Here is a 21,685-nt window from a genome sequence, read left to right as displayed (position 1 = left end):
TGCCATGGTGGAACTCTCAATGCAGAAACGCGCGCAAACAGCAAAACAGAGCTTGAAGGTTGCTTCGGAACTCACCGACAGCCGAAAATCTTGACACCTTCAAGAAAATAAAGTCTCAAGGCAAGAGAACGCGTCGGCAGGCCAGAAGAGAAAGCTGGTAGAAGTTTTTGACAGGGATCAATTCATACACACAGGAGGCTAAAGTCCGGAACATGGTCGGTAGGATAGCAGGAAAACAAGTACACACACTTCCACTCGTAAACACTCAGGGTGATACCTTGGAAGATCAGGCAAGCTTCCTCGGTGCACACTTCGAACAGGTGTCCAGCTCGTCCCAATATACTGACAATTTCCAAAAATACAGAACAAGAATAGAAAAACAGAAACTCGAACACAAATGCGCTAGCTACGAGGCATATAACCAAGCTTTCAGTCTATCTGAGCTGCGAACGTCTCTAAACTACTGCAGTACTTCTGCCCCAGGTTCTGACCATGTGGTGTATGAAATGTTAAAAACCTACCAATCGAAACACGAAAACCCTTACTTTGTTTGTACAATGCTATCAGGTTTTCTGGCACTACCCCTACCTCCTGGAAAGAGGCTATTATTATTCCCATTTTAAAAGAGGGCAAGGACCCTTATTTAGCTTCAAATTATAGGCCTATTGCACTTACAAGCTGCTTGCGCGAAGTCTTCGAAAAATGATAAACTGCCGACTTGTACATTTCCTTTAAACAAACAATTTGCTCTACCAATTTCAGTGCGGGTTTCGAGAGAGTAGATCCACCACAGACCACCTTGTTCGTATCGAGGCACAGATTAGAGACGCCTTCGTCCATAAACAATATTTTTTCTCTGTGTTTCTCGATATCGAAAATGCTTATAATACAACATGGCGTTTTGGAGTTCGAAGAGACCTGTCCCACCTTGGCGTGCGCGGAAGAATGTTTCCCATAATCGAAAGTTAGCTGTCAAACAGGACATTCCGTGTCCGAGTGAGCACGGTTGTTTCGCAAACATTTGTTCAGGAAACAGGCGTGCCACAAGGTGGTGTACTTAGCTGCACACTTTTATTCATCAAAATGAATTCTTTGCGCTTGTCCATTCCTCACAATATGTTTTATTGTACATATGTCGATGACGTCCAGCTTGGCTTTAGATCTTGCAATCTGGCAATGTATGAGCGACAAGTTCAGTTAGGTTTAAACAAGGTCTCCAAATGGGCAGAGGGAAAGAGATTCCGACTGAACCCACAAAAAAGCACGTGTGCCTTGTTCTACAGAAAGAGAGGCATGCACTCGGAACCCGACATTGAACTGAACGGTCAACGTCTGTCTGTTAATGCGGAGCATAAACTCTTAGGATTAATCTTGGACAACAAGTTGACCTTCGTACCGGACATCAAGTATTTAAAAACAAAATGTTTAAAAGCCATGAATGTTTCAAAAGTGTCGTCACGTACTACGTGGGGTAGTGACAGACAATGTCTCATGAACCTGTATAGAAGCCTCATTCGCACCCGCTTAGATTATGGGGCCGTTGTTTATCAGTCTGCGACTCAAAGTGCTTTGAAGATGCTGGACCCCGTGCACCATTTGGGCATTCGCTTTTCTACGGGTGCTTTTTGCACCAGCCCCGTAGAAAGCCTTTACGTTGAGTCAAATGAGTGGTCGCTTCATCTACAGAGAACTTACATGTCCTTTGTATATTTTCTTAAGGTGAAAGCAGACAAGAAGCACCCATCATACTGTACTATTAGTGATCTGTCGAGCTATATTCTGTTTCAAAACAGGTCTTCGATGAGGCAGCCCTTCTCAGTTCGCCTGAAGGGTCTAGCTGAAGAAACTGGAGTGTCACTTGAACACAGTTTAATGGCTCCTGTAGCGTACCCGCCACCCTGGCAGTGGCAGACTATAGATTTCGATGTGTCTTTCCTAGAAGTTACAAAACATGCACCTATTGCCCATATCCGCACATACTTCCTGGAACTTCAACACAAATACACACGTTCTGAGTTCTTTACAGATGCCTCCAAGTCTAACTCCTCTGTGTCCTACGCTGCTGTCGGCCCATCCTTTTCGGATCTGGCCCTCAACACCCAGACACAAGTATCTTCACAGCGGAAGCTTACGCAATACTTGTGGCAGCTAAACACATCAGGCAATTACAAATACAAAAAGCAGTAATTTATACAGACTTCCTCAGTGTGTTAACGGCTCTGCACAGTGTTAGAAAACAAAAAAAAACGGTCCTTGTCTCACTTTACTCCATTTTGTGCACACTCTACACACTCAAACAACATGCTGTAGTGTGCTGGGTGCCAGGGCACCATGAGATCCAAGGCAACGTGAGGGCGGATCAGCTTGCTGCATCCGTCCACAAAAGCACCGCCACTACACCCATATTAATCCCGGCCCTTGATCTGAAGCCGTCTCTCAAACGAAAGCTCAGGGACTACTGGCAGAGCATGTGGAATAGACACACACAAAACAAACTACACATTATTAAGCCACACCTTGCCCATTGGCCACCAATATCAAAATCAAGTCATACAGAGGTAATACTAACGAGGCTCAGGATAGGACACACATACACGACACACACATATCTTTTGTCCGGTGGCGATCCACCATTGTGAGACAGATGTGGTGAAGCATTAGCAGTCCTTCACATGTTAATCCAGTGCAAACACTTAGAAACTCTAAGAAAACAACATTTTCCATTACTTTACCGACAACATATACCTTTACACCCTGCAATGTTCGTCGGTAGGGAACTGCTTTTTAGTCATAAATCATTGTTAGCGTTTTTAAAAGAAATTCATAATTTTCATAACATATACCCGGGCATTCCGTAGCCCGACCTCTCCAGAGAGGTTTTTGCTGCGGTAGCTACACAAGAAAGCACTTGCCTCATGGCCCTACGCAAGGGTATGAACGAGTGAGGTACTTGTGCTAATGCCATACATGCCCACCATCGTTTTTCATTATCACCAACTTTTGTCACCTATTCACACCACACACACCTTTCACGGCATGGTCATGATTTTATTGTATGTTTTTACAGCCTTACTGCGAGGAATTTTTGGGCTCTTATACAGCCGCTTATCACAATCATTGTTCATTATTTTAGTGAGATGAACTGGCGCTCTTTGGCCGTGAAATAGCCTTTGCGCCACAAAACATCAAACATCATCATCATCATCATCCTATCACGTACAACATGGGGTAGAGATCGAAAGTGTCTCTTGAACTTGTACAAAAGCCTTGTCTGGTCTTGCCTTGATGATGCCTCTATAATTTATCATTCCGCAACGCCAAGTGCTTTGAAAATCCTAGACCCCGTTCACCATCTGGGTATCCGACTTGCAACCGGTGCTTCCAGAACAAGTCCGATCCAGAGTCTCTATGTAGAGTAGAATCAGTGGTCACTTCACCTGCAGCGATACTATAGTAGTTTCACTTATTTTATAAAGGTACGCGCAAACATAAAGCATCCTTCTTATTCAGCTATGGATGATATGACCGCTGCCACCCTCTACCATAATCGACACGCAGCGAGAAAGCCGTTCTCTTTGCGTGCAAAAAACTTAAGTGAGGAAATTGGTGTTCCGCTTCTAGAACTTTGTCCTACGCCCACAACAAAGCATTTACCGCCATGGCAGTGGCAGCTTATACATTGTGACACTTCATTTGCCGAGATCACTAAACACGCACCAGAAGCACATATTAAAATGCATGTCCGACAACTCCAGTCTAACTACTCATGCGTAGAGTTTTTACCGACGCTTCTAAGTCGCATGCAGGGGTGGCTTATGCAGCCGCCGGACCATTCTTCTCGGAATCCGGTGTACTGTACCCGGAATTACGTATATTTACGGCTTAGGGTTATACACAAGTGTCGGCTGCGAAGCATTTACGGAACTCAAACATACAAAAATCAATTATATTCACAGACTCGCTAATGCATTAGGATCCCTTTTGAGATTAAGAAATCCGGTGATAAATGAGCTGGATTCCGTTCTGTGTACAGCATGTATGTCCAACCAGCATGTTACTATTTGCTGGGTACCTGGCCATCGAAGCATCGAGGGCAATGTGTTAGCTGACCAAATGACCACGTCAATTATATTGTGCCCTATTAACCCCACTGCTACTGTCCCTGCAACAGATCTAAAACCCTTCCTACGTAAGAAACTGCGAAATCACTGGCAACGCGTGTGGGACACAGAAATAAATAATAAGCTTCACTTGATCAAGCCGCGGTTGGGTTACTGGCCCTCCGCTACAAGAACACGGTGGACTGATGTCCTATTCTGTCGCCTCAGAATAGGACACACATATGGTACCCATAGCTTTCTTCTGACTGGCGATGAACCTCCTTCGTGTGGTAGGTGTGGCGACAGGCTAACTGTCCTCCACGTCCTCCAGGAGTGTGCCGAAGCTGAAAGAGAGAGAAAGAAATATTTTGCTTTAGCATACCGCTATCATCTCCCTCTACATCCTAATATGTTCCTCGGCGAAGAGCCGCTTTGCGACGCAAAATCAGTCCTTGGCTTTTTAAAAGATGTATTATTGCATGTTTTTACCCAACAAGTTCATAGCGCATCCTCTATCTAAAGGATGCCGCTGTGATAGCAGCTTTCATTGAGCCCAGGCCTCCATGCTCTTGTTTAAGGGCACTGCAGAGGCACTAGTGCTCCATGCCAAGTTTTTATTTCATATACGTATCATTTTTAAAGCATTTTATGTCTCCTCAGCACACATCATTTGTCATTGCTCTAATTTTACTCTATATATAATTTATGCGCCTACAGCGACTGTTTTTAGGCCCATTTACAGTCACATCAAATCTGTTTTAGCCATACTGCATATCGCACAGTTCATTATCATCGTTCTGGCACTCTATGGCCACATCTTGCCCTTGCGCCAATAAACTTCACTAATCATCAACAGAAGGAGTATCGTGAGTAGCGCATGTGACTCTCGAAGGCGTCCACGACTAGAGTCACGGGCACACTTCGAGAAAACAGTGTGTATTAAAACCGAAGGGGGTGACATTCAATTATAGCTGGAACATATGTCGAGTCACAAGCTGCGTGAACTATTCTGAAATAAACATAAAGTGAAGTGATAATCAGGTAAGCATTGCCATTTGGAAAACACAATGGCCAAAAATGCTTAAATCTTATTTGGTAGCCTCGATGCTTGGAGATATGAGCGGCTCAAATGTTTTCGCCTATATAGGGGGTGTACACAGCACATTTGTGATTCAGTATACTTCCCATCTAAGATTTTATTGCAAAGTGTGCGAAGTGTATGCTGTTTCTGGTAAGAAATGCTAATTGGTATAGTCATTTTCGTTGCTTTCCCAGCGACCACAGCTCCGACAGGTAAGACATTGTTGCGGAACACAAGTTGCATGTTTTTCTGGGTGCAATGCTGCTTAAACTGAAGCGCAATTAGTGATATCGCAATGCCGAGTTGGTCCTCAATACTGGCCGTACATACAGAAAATTCACCTAAAATTACGGTTTGAAAACTGTCTTAGACGTTCCACAGTCTTCGAGAGTTCAATCGTCATTGTCCGTGAATTCATCCCTGAAACTATGTGGTCTGGTTTGAAGACAGCGTGTGCTCTGCCACAGACTGCCAGAGCGACGAGTTTGGGAACGCTCAGAAGAAACAAAACAAGGCGTGGGCATTGCACCACAGTTCTGTGACAGCTTACAACCCAAAGAACGTCCAACTTGTGAAACCCCAAAGGTGTGCCGTAGGCTCGCAGGGAACGTCGACAGGCTTCTCCCGAAGCGTCGATTTGCACATTCATTAGGAAAGTCTGGATAGTGAATGGGCAATAAAAACGTTCACTTTGTTTAGAGCACCATCTTCTACGATGTCCGGGTCATCGACACGGAAGATAGCTGGATAAAAAGGCAGTTCACTGAGTACTGCCATATCCTAAGAACAACCAGAAGCATCAAAACCTCAACTGGGACCTTGCCGAGTCTATACGTGCATGGTCTGCGGAAGCAGTGGAGAAAACACCGTAGCAACAAGAAAGACGGCAAGGAGGACGATGGAGATCGGTCACCACTAAGAGAAGTCACTAGCCTCTGAAGATGAGGCCTAATCAGTCCCGAAACGTCGGGTTAGTCTTTGGTTTTCAATTTTAACATTAGTAACTTTGTACTTAAAGTGGCTGGAGAGTTTATTTTATTCGTATGAATTTTCATCAGGCCAGGCAGATATATGTGAAGTATGTTCACTTTCAAATAGTTATGACGGTGTTACTCTCTAGGGGCCCATTACTAGGGCAAACTTTTTAAGCAGGCGAGGCATGTGTACTTGCGAGTGCTGTTCAGTACATTTTCCGTCGCAGGCACAAGATTTCACAAAGCATTGTTGATTCTTGGTAACAAAGGCTAACTATAACCTTTAAACCTGCAGTAAATGACGGGGTATTGAGCATATAGGTCTGCTTTATCATTTCGTCAGGTGACTCGACATGATGAAGTAGGGACTTTCCCCATATGAAGTTCATGTATTCAATTTCGTGCATACGTATGGAGTTCTTGACTGCGTTCTGGATCTGGCGAGCTGATTTGACCATTTGGATCCAAGTTTGAGCTTCTAGTTGTAGATGACGCCTTTTAGTTTGCGCAATCCTGGAAAGACGAGACCTTTTTTATCACGTTGTAGGTGTGTTGTTGCCGCAGTGAAGCAGTTCTACGAACTAAGCACAGTTTACCTGTGATTGAGCTGCTCAGTGACTGAATACGTCATCTTCCACAACGAAGAATTTTGTCTCAAATGTTTCCTTGAGGCTGGCCCCCTGAAGTTAAATGCACCTCGATCCTTGTTTATGAATTCAGCAAAAATTATTTTGGGCTGTTTTTTTTATCTTTTCCAGTTCACGGCGCAATATGAGTGAACAGTTCGCACCCTTGTCCTGCTCGAAGACCGTGGGCGTCTATTCTAATTTTACTGTTCCGGTCAAGCGATCTTCTTTATTGCTGCTATCTGACAATGCTTCGAACTAGAAGTATTCTGTCTGCCTGTCTGCATTGGCTTCAAGTGATGCGACTTCTTGCTTTTTTGTGGTGGGACTTGCAACTCTGACTCTATATGAAGCTTAAAAATGATGTATTTTGCGATTTGACAGCTTTTCTATAGTACCAACTTTCTTGGGAACTGCTTAAACTTCTGCTTGACAGCTCACGCATGACTAAACTGTTTCGCTTTGCTCTTCATCTTGCTCACGAGCTCGGTACATTTCAACAGTAGTGGCAAAAGAAGCGTTTTCCGACCGAAGCCTTTCTTGAAGTTTCCTGTTTCTTATTCCCAGAATGATTCTGCTTCTCAGCGTACGGTCCTCCAACTCTCTGAATTCACATCTCTATGCCAGTGCACGCAGCTCAGTAAACCATCGTTAAATTGCTCGTTTTCTCTCTGGTCACGTTTCACAAACAACATTTGTGGTACGCTAGGTTTAGCGCTGCTTTCTAGGATGCTTCGAACTTTCTCTTGCATACACAACGTCGTTCATTTCCTTCCATAGCTTGAAATATGAAAGTACTGTATGTTCTGCGCCCGTCCTCTCCTACACTGAGAAAAAATGCAGCACATTCAAGGAGTGAATAATGATGAGTGGTGCGCAGCGTCCACGCGTTCGTCCGTCCGTTCATTCGTCCGTCTGTCGGCCTGTCCGTTCATCTATCTGCGCTTCCATCTGTTCGTGCATCCATCCTACTTCCATCCGTGCGTCCGTCTGCGCTTTCGTCTATGCGTCCATCCGTGCACCCATTCGACCGCACCTCGGAATCCTATCGACGAGCACGAGTCGCAGTGACATTACGCACTCGGCTCCCCTCGTCGTCCATAGTCCGACAGTCAGCACGATCTGGCAAGCGCACTCCTACGGCGATGATCCAGGAGAATGAGAGATAACGGGTGCGCCGGTGGAGCCCCGCGCATAAGCCGATCGGAGAGCAGCTGCACTGCCATCGCCATCTAGTGTACCTTCACCCAACTGCCGTATTGTACGCATGTCTATGGAACAGCGCCCTCTTGGAAACGAAACGAGAAATGGAATGCGTACAGCATCATTTAATATATCTTCAACATACAACAACCAGCATCATTCATTATCAACCAGCATCATTTATTATATCGTCAGTTTGCACGCCTCTTTGTGGAACAGCGTTATCTATTGTATGATAAGGAAGACGCTTCTGCGTACAAAGGATGGTCGATGATCGACGCCACTAGAGCACTGGCCAGGCCTCACCATAAGGAGCTTCGCCCCTAAAGAAGTGGCTGTATGTACCTCGTTGAACGGCGTGTTCAGATAAGTGGCCGTCCCGAAAAGCTAGAACTCATGCCTCCATATCTTCCAGCTCTGCCAAACTTCTCCCGTCGTGTGCTGGGTTCTCGGGGGTGGTGCTATTGTAGTAACCGGAGTGGTCGGCAGCAGATGACGTTGGTGTCCATTGTCTGCCATGACATCGTACTCCTAAACCTCGTTGCACATAGGCTGCCAAGATGTGCGATAGCTTTTTACTCGTTGGTTGCGTGCCGTTCACTAATCATCTACTTCTGGCACCAAGTGGATGCGCCTCACCATGGTGCCGAGAGGAAGAACGTTTGTTCAAGAATGCAGTAGTTAAATACATATTAGAAAGGGGGGGGGCGCTAAGCAAGCACCTGTGCCTAATTGTGCACCACCTGACAATAGATAGATAGATAGATAGATAGATAGATAGATAGATAGATAGATAGATAGATAGATAGATAGATAGATAGATAGATAGATAGATAGATAGATAGATAGATAGATCTATCTATCTATCTATCTATCTAAGTTGGACATGCAACTCACTACGCTTCTGTTGCTGTTTCAGGAACCTTTATATATCCAAGACTGTTGGAAAGCAGGAATGACGACGGCAACCTTTTGCTTTATATTTGTGATGACCTAATGCTTAACCTTCGTAAAAGCAGAATAATTGCGAAAGACTTCGTCATTACATCATACACTGAAACTAGTTCAGACAATGTGATCGTAAGTTTCACTCGACTAAGTGTCTACCATTCGAAAAATTGTTTTTTTTACTAATTTTAACAGTGCGGCTGTGTTAGCTGGTCGTAATGTGTCTGTTGAGTCTCCAAACTATTGTCATCATAAAAGATCACGCACACCTTTGCTCCTATTCGCGGACGTGTCAGATGCTTGGAACATCGCGTCTGCACGATGTTTTGACGCAGACATCGCAATTAGATCTTGCAAGACAGTAGGTCTTTCGGACACCTTTCTGAGCGCGGTAGGTATTCTGGAGGTAAGCCAGCCAGGAGTCAGTGAGTCATTGAAGAACTTTATTATGAGGTCCTGAGAAGTTTAAGCCACCAGGGAGTCCACGAGAAACACTCTAGCCGCCGCTACAGTAGGCGAAGGCCGAGTCGGGGCGGGAACCTGGTGGCGTTCCACCACTTCGTGGACCCTTTGGAAGGCCTTTAGTTTACGGTGGAGCTCGGGGCTCCTGAGTGCCTCTTGAAAGTCTGACTCACTGGTGGGAGGTCTCTGAGATAACGCGGGGCATCACCAGAGCATTTAAGAGAGCGAACAGTATGCTTCTGTGCAGTCTGGGCATTGGAAATTTATGTTCGAGTTGTAACAGCTGAGTTGGCCTCGTGATGGGTATGGTCTCGTTTGTAGCTTGTGAAAGGCTACCTCTTGTGCACGTTCAGGTTTTCTTTGTGGTAAGAATTATTGGCTTCAGTCATTTTGGTAGTCAGAGGTGAAATAAGTTTTGTCTGGTCCTGGAGAACCCCGATCAGACAACTACCGAAGGAGGGCCGAAGCAGTTATTGGCGACGCCCATGGCGGTACCGGAAGATCCGCCTGTTCACAGGACTCCTGGACCGCTGAGAACTGAACTGAGGGCTCGAAGCTTTTAAGAACCCTTTCGAAGTCATGTTTTGTGTTGAACTTTGCGCAACGTAGTGCCAGGCGCTTCCAGATCATGAGAGCTAGTGTGTAAACAACTGCCCCAGAGCTAGGCGCCTTCTGCATTTATACACTCAGAAAAATGTCTGAACGTGCTACGAGACGGCAACAAACCTGCCTGTAGCATCTCGAAAGCAGATGACTGATGGTGCCTGCATCGCCGTGGTTCGCGATTTTTCGCGCATAGTTATGGGCGAGTTCATTGACGTTCAGACAGTTTGGATGAACCTCTGAGCCCAGGTGTGCTAGGAACCAGGTAATTGTGTGAACGGCTACTACACTCTTTACCCTTAGAATAGCAGCAGCTTCTATGGAGATCGCTCTCAAAGCAAACGCCCGGACAACAGCCCTGGAGCCAGTACATATTTCAGAACGCGAAAGGTCCTTCATCGTCATAGCGGCAATGAGCTTAGAGCTCCACTCCACCCATGACATTGACTACTGCCAGGGTCACACCACTGCACCTTGCTGAAGACCGTATATGGCCACAAACCATTTATGATGCTCTGTTCCGGTCGCGTGCACGCCTAGCACGTTGACGGTTGCCACCCCACTGTCGGTGTCGTCCTGAAACCCGTCAAATTGCGGTATTTCGCATACAACCTACGATGTTGGATGGCACGTGAGAGTGCCGAGAGCACTGAGGCGAAGTAGCCGAGCTGGTCTGCGAGCGGCAGCAGGGCGCACCTCAGCTCCCTTTGTTGTGCAGATGAGCTGCCCTCAAGGATTTGTAAGGCGGCTGCATCTGACATGGATTTGCTAGCGCTCAGAGCGGGCAGGGTGGCAGGGATCAGCGCGTAAGGTCGTCGCTGTAATGGCGTTGACCGTGACGCGGAGTCACGCGATAGTACGCCGCAGGTTCACGGCGATGTCAGTTGTGAAGCCCAAAGGATCAAGGATTACAGTCTCTGTGTATGCAGTGGTTCCCGCACACTCACTCTCTCAAGATTGAATGTGGGCAGAGTACTGGGAACGGAGTGCTGGTGATGGGAATCGTGAACGGCATTACTTAAGAACAGGAGCTCGTGTGTATTTCTACCGTGAAGTGGTAGCATGGTGTCCGTTGGGTCGTGTCTTGGTACCGCAGTGGAGGCATGGAGGCCGTCCACTGATTGTCTGATAGGCAGCTGAAGCAGTGATCGGAATGTTGACTCTAACGCCAAGGAAGGGTGGACGGTGTTCCTGCATGGGGAAGCCCGCGCTACCGATGACCCGCAAGGACAGGTATAGGTAACTTCAGCCGTAAGCTACTCTTGTTGGACTGCGCGAATGTCAGGGATAAAGGACATAGATAGCAGCTGAAACAGGGCCAGCTGTCTGTTTGTTTGTTTGTTTGTTATTCAAAATCAAGGGAACGTACCCACTCTGGGTGTAAACGCGACTTTGAAGTGCATTTACACTCGCCAGACCCGACACCAATTGTGCTCTGCGGGCTGCCTTGGAGAGTGTTTTTTCTCTTGTCGTTGGTCTATGTACACTGCAAAGACACAAACAGTCCTCCGGTGGTTTTTCGAAGACCCTACCCGCGCCTTGTCGTGCTCACAGTCTTTCATTGGCCAATTCTGTAGTCACATTGAAGGCACACGCAGCGATACTGACTAAACTTGCACACCTGCCCCTCATTTTCACTCATGCTACCTACTCTGCCATTGTCCCTTTCCGGCTGCATGGCGCAGCCCCCGCCATAATCCATGGTAACGAGAGACGGGGCGGGGGCATAATAGGGAAGCAAAGAAAACGCTTTCGTTGTGTGCTCGAGCTGCCTATTCTAAAGCCGCTGAAGCCTCGGAGAGGACATTAACTCCCCCAAGATTGGCCGCTTGGTGGTCGTTTGACGCAAAGACATGGGTCAAATTTTCGCTCACTCGCTGATCTCCCACAGGCACGTCAACGACGGGTATGCGGATGGGTTTTGCTGGAGTTTTCAGTTTGTCATCATGTTACACTACGATTAAAGTTGGTCTTTTGAGGCGTTGTCGTCATTGTCGGCCTAGTGTGACCATAGGGTCTGGCGACTTCTTCGGCGGGCGACTCATCGGCCGATGGTTTGCGTCTGCCTTGTGTCTTTGTCAGTGTCATGTCAGTATCGCGTCGCTCTAGTGTAAACGCGCCTTTAGCGAACAAAACAACAAGCGATGGCCATCGGGCAAGCACTGATAGATTATGCTCTAGCTGCGGTGTCGCAACAGACAAAGCTGCAAAAGCAGACGCGCTTTCTTTATCTGTCGGCTTATGGTGCTGTAGGCAGCCGTGTCAGAGCGCGGGCCAAACGCTCGCGTGTTTGTTTGTTTTTTCCAATAAAAATGGAGACCACGCTTTAAGGTTGCCAAAGTGATACTCCCAAGACTTCTGTCTCGCTGCAGCGATTTCCTACGATTCGGCAACGTTCGGATTCGAACTATAGTGATAATCTACTCGTAAACAGTTGCATCACAATTTTTCATCTGTATTGTTGCATACTGCAAGTACAATATTCAGCTTATACAACAACCTTGCTTCCTAAATCTTTCTTGTTGGTCTTCCTTTTCTCTTGCATGTGTCATTGGCCAGCCATAAGGCTAATTAACGCGTAATAATCAAAAGATATATAAAAGGAGAGCAACAAGAATAAATAATTGTGTGCTGTGCAGGGAAAAAACAAGACGTCGCAACCCCATCCAGTTGGCACATCGTATCATCATATCTGAGTTTACAGCAAAAGCTGTTATGAGATCAAAACTCGGGACACGCGCAGTTGTCCGCCGCGGCTGGTGTCCATAACAACATCGCATGAAATTATACAAAAAACCTAGCCCCAATGACACATTGGTGTTCAAACCCGGGAACCGCGGGATGCCAGCCCAGTATTTTAACACTGAGCTTCGCAGGTGCTTGAGACTTGTTGGCTAACTGGCTTTAGGTAGGCTTGATGTTGGGAAAGCAATCGCGTTAATGCGACTTATAAAGCGTTTTAAAACAGAGGAAGAACAACCAGTCATGGCACAGTGCGAATATTATAACAATTGGGTCGTCGAATGCTTCAAACCCTTACAAAAGCTTCTTCTTGTTCAGTGAATAACTGTGGCGCATACCCAATTAAGCCATAATTTATTATTGTCAGCCACTGCATGAACAACGGGCTCCAAATTTCTTGCCATTGAAACCACGCTTCTCAGAAGAATGACGAAAAATAGCATAGAGATTGCCGACCTACTACCCAAATAAATTAATTTTAATGACCTAGCGGGTATCAAGCAAGTGCGCTTGCAGTAGCTACCCAATAAATGCCTCGAACGCGGCACGGACAATAAATATAACAAGAACAAGAGCAACAAGTTTCGAAAAGGCTCTGAAAGGCCGCTCTTCTAGCTTTCGCTGTGAGTGCGCTGCGCCTTCCGAGCAGGCCTGGCTTTTTTTTGTTTCACTTAATTGTCTCCTTCATATGTAGATGGCGACGCTGGAAACAAGCCGCCATACGCTGGATGCATGGACTTCTATGGACGTTACGCTGCCAGTTTACATACTACCTTGCGAGACACCAAAAAACAGCGAAGCTCGTCAGAGTGATCGACAGACGCTCCTTACATCATGCCAGGAAAAAGCGCTCTTTAATATTTCGTCGGGAATTATATACAGGAAGAATGATCACACAAATTCTGTGTTAACTGGATGAAGGAAACAAAGATAGCGCTTCTCTGCAGGGCTGCCGCACTATTAGAGTAGCACGTAGAGCATACGATGCAGTGGGTGACGTTATCAATTTTGAATTTGTACGAAGAATGACAGCGACGGAAAAAGCCCAGTGAAGGCGTCCATATACTTGGTATCACAATAAAATAAGCAGGTTTACTTTCGTGGTCAAGTAACAACCACCGTATGAGCGTTGGTCCCGGTTTCAAATCCTAGACTAGGGCGATGTTTTTATTTGGCAGCTTTGTAATATAAAACGGGCCTCCAATATTGTTTTCACACACATCCTTTACCTTGCAGGCTGCGATAGCACTGATGATCGTTCTCGAACATTTTTCCGTCACTAAAGTACAATGCCTTCCATATTTCCAGGTTAACAGAGCAGAACTAGAGCGGAACTTGTACCACGACACGGAGCACCGTTCTTCGCTTCTTGTCACGAGACGAGAAAGCGGCGTAGAGGTGGTAAGTGGTGGCTAACAAACGTACGCTAGAATACACGGCCAGACGCTGAAATTCTCCGAGCGTCGGAAAGGGTTATTATCCTTATATTGTCCTGAGTTCAATGCTAAGTTCTCTCTTTTTCTTTAGTCTCTCGTTCCCCTTTACACATGTAGGGTAGCAATCAATAAAGTCCACTTAATCTCTTCATTCCTGCATTCTTTCTCTGCTTCTTTTATTGGTATGCTTCGTCGGGGCCGCCAATGTATTGGCATTGTAATGAATTTCACGCCCCCCATTTTTTCTTACTAGTCATTTCTTGAGTGTCCTTAAATACCGAAACAAAGAAAGCACGGAAAGGTCGACGCCGATAGGCGGAATGCACATTGTCGCCCCTTTATCACTGACTCCTCAGCCAAGTTTGGAAGAACAGTTTTGTGTTTTCCTTGAAAAGTTATCTGATATTGGCGCAAAATAGAGCGCATACCATTTAGTTGAAGTAAAGAAGTCTTAAAGTTCTTCGCTTTTCATAATATATGCCAAATGCATTTTCAATACATCAAGGAAAGTCCTCCTACTGTAGAAGTATTTCATAACCTACGACATGATCAGTATGAACTGATCACCCACATGCATGATTAACATGAACCTTAAGCATATGAGGTTCCCCGCAAATAACAGACGTCAAAAGCGCTCACTGTGACACGTAAAGTTTTTTTTCTTTCACAGCATGCTGTTACAAACACGCATAAATATGAATGAAAGCTGGCAACAGCAGCATACGCCTGCGATGAAGAAATATTTATTGCGGCGGGCTCTCGAAAATTCAGTTTCGTGGGTGACTATAGGTATGGGTGATGCGCGAGGGTTCCATTGATTGCAGGGCTACTGCTAATCAGTCCTGACGTCCTAATAAAAGGCACCCGTACATCGAGACACAGTGTGGATTATCAACTGAAGTTCATTGCGTCAAAGAGTGTAAATTGTAGGGAACTATGCGAACGACGACGAAGCAGCATGAAACGGCAAGCCACAGCGTTGGTGCACGCGCGACCCGAGCTTTTGTATTTTCGGCCTGTTGGCGTTCTTCGCTCTTCTGGCGTTCCTCGGCCTTCCAGTAGGTCTGTACTTAAGTAAACTTCGTGACATCTGGTGGAGGTGTGTGGACTCCCGTACAAACCTGGAACTTCGCTCCCGTAAGCTTCCCCCTCTACGTGACACGAACATGGCCACCGAGACGCCTCTCCAGGTGGGACCTTCGACCGTCCATGTCACTTGCGGTGCCGTGTATCCTCAACGAGACCCTCCTATCTTCACGGGCTCCACTGAGTCGGACGTCGAAGATTGGTTGGCGAGGTACGACAAAGTCAGCGCAAGTAACAAATGGGACGACCCAAGTAAGCTGGGCTACGTCACATTCTACCTTGCGGACACCGTGCAACTGTGCTTTAAGAACCACGCAGCTGACATTACTACGTGGTCTGCATTCAAGACGGCTATTACGGACGTCTTTGGACGACCTGCGGCACGCAAGCTTCAAGCCGAGCACCGTTTACGTCACCGTGCGCAGCAACCAGGCGAGACCTACACGGGCTACATTGAAGATGTGTTGCATCTATGCAACCGCATCAACTCTACTATGCCTGAGGAAGAAAAAATCAGGCACATACTGAAAGGCATTGACGACGGCGCCTTTCAGATGTTGCTCGCGAGAAATCCCCAGACAATTGCTGTCCTCGTTTCCCTCTGTCAAAGCTTCGATGAATTGCGTAGGCAGCGCGCAATTGCTCGTCAAGCCCTCACGACGCCAGACACGCTCGCAAGCTTGCACCTAGCTGCCCATCCTACCGATCAGCAGCCGCTGCTTTCGACAATCAAGGACTTCGTCCGCGAAGAGGTAGCGCGCCAGCTGTCACTGCTGCCACTGACACATGAGCCTACGCAAGCTTTGGCACCGAACCTTCAACACATCATTCGGACCCAAGTCGCTGAAGCCCTTCCGCCAGTGCATCAGCAACCACCAGTCACAACGCCTCTCACGTACGCCGCCGTCGCTGCTCGGCCTACGCAACAGCGTATGCCATATGCTCAACCTGCCACGCCACCCTATGTCGTGCCTACAACCCCAATTGTGGTGCTGTACCCCTACGCGAGATCTTCAGCTCCATTTTACCGTCGCTCAGACGCTTGGAGGACGCCGGATAATAGGCCCATCTGTTTCGCCTGTGGTATCGCTGGACACGTCGCCCGCCACTGTTGCCGAGATGCCCCTCCAGTCAACACCGTGGGCAGGCCAATGGCGTCGTCGTCTAGGACGTCATCAAGGTACACTACTGACGGTCCTCGACTCTACGCAAACCGTCGGTCACCATCGCCCCGACGACGCTCCCTGTCACCTATGCCTCGCCGACCTGCTACGGAAGAGGGAAACTGATCGCTGCAGCTCCGGAGGCAACAGCTGCATACAATTCAAACTGCTTAAGGCCTCTATCTTTCTCGCCGCAAAACGTTATTGACGTCATTGTTGAGGGGACCGCCGCCCAAGCGCTTATCGACACAGGGGCCGCCGTTTCCATAATCTGTGAGACCTTATGCCGCAAGTTGAAAAAGGTGACGACGCCTCTTTCGGGCCTGATGCTCTACATGGCCAACTCGCAGTGCATAGAACCTACAGCTGTGTGCACTGCACGTTTCATTATCCAAGGTGAACTTTATGCCATTGAAATTTTTGTGCTGGCATTCTGCTCCCACGAAGTCATTCTTGGATGGGACTTTCTTTCGCGTCATCGGGCCATCATAAATTGCTCACGTGCAGAAGTTGCCCTTACACCGCTGCCAACCTCTTGTTTGGTGGATTCTCTTTCTGAAGCTTACAAACTTGTCGTTGTTGCAGACACGGAAATAGCACCGAGAACATCCACCCTTGTAGCCCTGACCTGTACGGCCGCTCCTGCCGGAACTGTTTTGTTCACTCCGTCTGACGTATTTACCCGCCACCGTAGCCTACACCTGCCCTTTGCCGTACTCACCGTGGAATCTGGTGCTACCGCCAAGCTCGTCGCGAACTCGCTATCGTCGCCAGTTACCTTACTTCGCGGAGAATGTTTGGGTAACATACAAGACGTTGACCTCTTGCGCCCTCTAGAGTTCGCCGAACACGCACCTCACCTCCAGCTCAATGCTATGACGCCACCTGTGGCCACACTGCCCGCGCCAGACTCATTCCAGCCCTCTGTTGCCGCTGAGCTATCGCCGACACAAAGAAGCGAACTCTTGTCCCTTCTTCGAGAGTTCCGTTCTGCCTTCGATTGCGCTCAACCATCTTTGGGTCGCACAGCGAACATCATGCACCACATTGACACCGGTACTCATGCTCCCTTACGCAACGACCATATCGAGTTTCAGAGGAAGAGCGCCTTATTATCAGCGAACAAGTCGACGATATGCTCAAGCGTGGTGTCATCCAGCCATCGCAGAGCCCTTGGTCGTCCCCTGTTGTACTTGTGCGCAAAAAAGATGGGTCTATCCGATTCTGTGTCGACTACCGCCGGTTCAACAAGATAACTCGGAAGGATGTGTACCCGTTGCCACGCATCAGCGACGCTCTCGATTGCTTGCAAGGGCCAGAATATTTCTCCTCGTTAGATTTACGCTCAGCATATTGGCAAGTTCCAATGGCTGATCCTGACCGATCGAAGACAGCATTTGTAACACCTGATGGGCTGTATGAGTTTAACGTCATGCCGTTTGGACTCTGCAACGCCCCAGCTACTTTCGAACGGATGATGGACACCATCCTTCGCGACTACAAGTGGAACACGTGCCTTTGCTACCTAGACGATATCGTCTTTTTTTCTCACGACTTTTCGACTCACCTTGTTCGTCTTCGTGCTATTCTCACGTGTCTCACCTCTGCTGGCCTTCAACTTAACATCAAGAAGTGCCATTTTGCCGCACGTCAGCTCACTATACTGGGTCACGTCGTCTCCAAAGAGGGTGTTCTCCCGCATCCGGCGAAACTCCGCGCCTCGGCCGACTATCCGAAGCCCAATTCCATCAAGGCGCTTCCAAGTTTTATCGGCCTGTGCTCATACTTTCGTCGATTTGTGCGCAACTTCTCTTCCATCATCGCTCCTCTTACCAACCTGTTGACAACTTCCAAAGGCATTTCTGCTTCGTCAAAAGAGTGCGACGAATCCTTCACCGCGCTTCGGTGGTTATTATTATCTCCTCCAATACTACGTCGTTTTGACCCTGATGCGCCTACGGAGGTCCACACCGACGCCAGTGGTTTCAGTCTTGGTGCTGTATTGGCTCAACGAAAACCAGGGTACCAAGAATACGTGGTCGCTTACGCTTGTCGAACGCTCAAGAAAGCCGAGTGTAATTATTCCGTCACGGAGAAAGAGTGCCTCGCAATTGTCTGGGGTTTGACGAAGTTCCGCCCATACCTTTATGGCCGCCCTTTCGAAGTCGTCACGGACCACCACGCTCTATGCTGGCTATCATCGCTCAAAGACCCGTCGGGGCGCCTTGGTCGTTGGGCGCTTCGCCTACAGGAATACGACATTCGTGTTGTATACCGATCCGGCCGCAAGAACTCCGACGCTGATGCGCTATCCCGCTCGCCGCTACCGGCTGACCCAGCCTCCTCGTCACCTTCTTCAGCTGTCATAACACCAATCGACTTCACAGACATGGCAACGGAACAACGCAAAGATGTGTGGATTTCCCAACTCCTCGCCTTTCTGACTGATCCGTTAGCTAATTTGGTCTCAAGAACTATCCGCCGTCAAGCCACAGATTACGCTATTCGAGACGACTTACTCTATCGGCGGAATTACACGTCTGGAGGTCGGAGGTGGCTGTTAGTGATACCCAACCACATGCGCTCGGAAATCTGTACTGCTTTCCACAACGACCCGCAAAGCGCTCACGCTGGCACTCTCAAAACGTACAACCGTCTACGTCAGCGGTACTACTGGCGCGGCACGTTCACATTTGTCCGCAAGTACGTACGTGCTTGTACTGCATGCCAGCCACGTAAAGTCCCACCTGAACGCCCTGCCGGTACACTTCAGCCTCTGCCTTGTCCAGCGCGTCCGTTTGACCGTGTCGGTATCGACTTATACGGACCACTTCCCACGTCGTCTTCTGGAAATAGGTGGATGATTGTCGGCGTGGACCACCTCACGCGTTACGTGGAGACGGCAGCACTACCCGCAGCAACCACGAGGGAAGTTGCGTTTTTCATCTTGCGCAACTTTGTTCTTCGCCATGGTGCTCCCCGCGAACTTTTGAGCGACCGGGGGCGTGTTTTCTTGTCTGACGCCATTCAAGCGTTGCTCGCTCAGTGCAACATGGTTCATCGCATGACGACAGCATATCACCCGCAGACGAATGGCCTCACAGAACAATTTAATCGCACTCTCGGTGATATGTTGACGATGTACACAGCTTCAGACCAGACTAATTGTGACACTGTCCTTCCATTCGTCACGTATGCGTATAACACCGCTACGCACGCGACAACAGGGTTCTCCTCTTTCTTTCTGTTGTACGGACGCGAACCATCGTGCACGCTGGACACTATCCTCCCATACACGCCCGACTCCTCTGAGTATACTGCATTTCTAATGCTGCCAGGTACGCAGAAGATTGCAGACGATTGGCCCGTTCTATGACAACCGAGGACCAAGGCCACCAGAAGCTACGGCTTGACACCGACCGACATCTCTCTACTTTCACGACTGGTGCTCTCGTTTGGCTCTGGATTCCACCGAGCACTCCTGGCCTTTCGTCGAAATTACTGGCACGATACCACGGGCCCTACCGCATTCTCGCCCGTACGTCACCCGTCAATTATGAGATTGAGCCTTTGACACAGTCTCATGACTTACGCCGTCGTGGCCGAGAAATTGTGCATGTGAGTCGCCTGATGCCGTATTACGACCCCGCTATAGTGACTACGCCTTAAGTCGCCAGGTTGGCTACGCTATTCACCGGGGGCTAATGCAGGGAACTATGCGAATGACGACGAAGCAGCATGAAACGGCAAGCCACAGCGTTAGTGCACGCGTGACCCGAGCTTGCGTTTGTTTTGTATTTTCGGCCTGTTGGCGTTCCTCGCTCTTCTGGCGTTCCTCGGCCTTCCAGTAGGTCTGTACGTAAGTAAACTGCGTGACAAAATAAATGACTTTTTGAATATCAGCTCTCGTGTTTCACCCCAATATACGCTCTCACCACCCTCACGTTCGTTTTTGTGTAGTGTGAATGTGTAATGCCTACCACTACTTCTTGCTTAGAGTTAATGAAGGCGGAATGAACTCAGAATCAACTCCCTCTTTACTGTGTTCCTCCCTTAAGCTCAGCTTTTGCTTGACAATTAGCGATGGCACCCAAAGACGAAAATGTACTTGCATTTGTTTTGAATATTATTTTTTTCAAATCCTTAGTTGATTCCAGCTGCTAGATATTTAACACATTGCAGTACGTAGCAAATTTAATGAAAATTAGCAACAGCAGCAAGTATTTCTCATATAAGTAACCAAAGGTCTCCTGAACATAGCATGAACTTCTTATTGCGCAGTTTTTGTTACGAACAAACTGCGCAAGCAGAACCAACGAGCCACTGCTTTGTGCGAGTGCACTGAGCGTGTACTACAATACACTCTGAGCCTTACTTACAACTGCTCTTTGGCAACCTATGTTTACACGCTACCATGTTACGATGATACGATGATGGTAGTGACTTATATTTATCCCGGCATTTCAGAGAGGAATTTTGAACGATAAACTCAGGATTACACCGGCTGTCCTTGCCGAGCGTTTCGATCAAGATCTCATTCCTCATGAGGTATTTACGGTGGAAGAAAGGTCAAGTTTTTTTGAGAATGGAGGTGAGCCACCTACATCCCTAAATAGTAGATATCTGTCTTCGAAAAGGAATAGAGTGAAGAGTTTTACATTTTTGTTGTGCTCATTTTCACAACGTTGGTACTCAAAAAGGAAGTTTTGCTTTTTCTCGAAAGTCTTATGCATGCATGTGAAGCCAAAACAAGAGATCGCATGTAGGTACCATTCGACGGTTATCGTGCAATCGCTGCACAAAATTGGAACAAACACCGAAAAAACGAACTGCACAGAAATAGCGTTCCATCTGTTTACTATGTTCTTGCTGTGTTCGTCAGATTTCTGCTCACGTAACCTACCATAAGAGACGCACCAACTCACCAACTTCAAAGATAAGAAGGTTAGCTCCAATTCTTTATTAGGGATAGGCTCTGATATAATTATCCGGCACAGTTCAGGACATTCGTGCACCCACTTTTGAGCTCATATTACCCCATATAGGCTAAATATCCATATAGGCTAAATATATTGTGCTACAGAAATCTCGGCGTCGGAGGACTTGGCTGCGAGCAAAGAACCAACGTTGTCTAGAAGCGAAAAAAATGTGGTGTAGGCAAAGAATTAAAAAAATGAGGAGCTTGAGGGAAAACGGAGTTGAGCGCATGTTTTTTAAAGTCGAGTGTTTTATTAAATAGTACTGCTAGTGATTGAAACTCA

The 21,685-nt window shown here is 47.5% G+C and overlaps 1 protein-coding gene across 2 annotated transcripts in view; it reads left to right on the top strand.

Moving 5' to 3' along the window:
* LOC142769096 (venom metalloproteinase BumaMPs1-like) overlaps positions 1-21,685 on the top strand; it is a 100,858-nt gene that overhangs the window by 20,134 nt on the left and 59,039 nt on the right. For both annotated transcript variants that reach the window (XM_075872022.1, XM_075872021.1), the window contains exons 2-4: positions 8,904-9,064; positions 14,048-14,140; positions 20,892-21,015. In XM_075872022.1, coding sequence (XP_075728137.1) covers positions 8,904-9,064; positions 14,048-14,140; positions 20,892-21,015 — 378 coding nt within the window. The remainder of the gene's footprint in view (positions 1-8,903; positions 9,065-14,047; positions 14,141-20,891; positions 21,016-21,685) is intronic.

This window comes from Rhipicephalus microplus, chromosome 8, assembly GCF_043290135.1.
Source record: "Rhipicephalus microplus isolate Deutch F79 chromosome 8, USDA_Rmic, whole genome shotgun sequence".
Lineage (NCBI taxonomy): Eukaryota > Metazoa > Arthropoda > Arachnida > Ixodida > Ixodidae > Rhipicephalus > Rhipicephalus microplus.
This window is presented reverse-complemented; position numbering and strand designations above follow the sequence as displayed.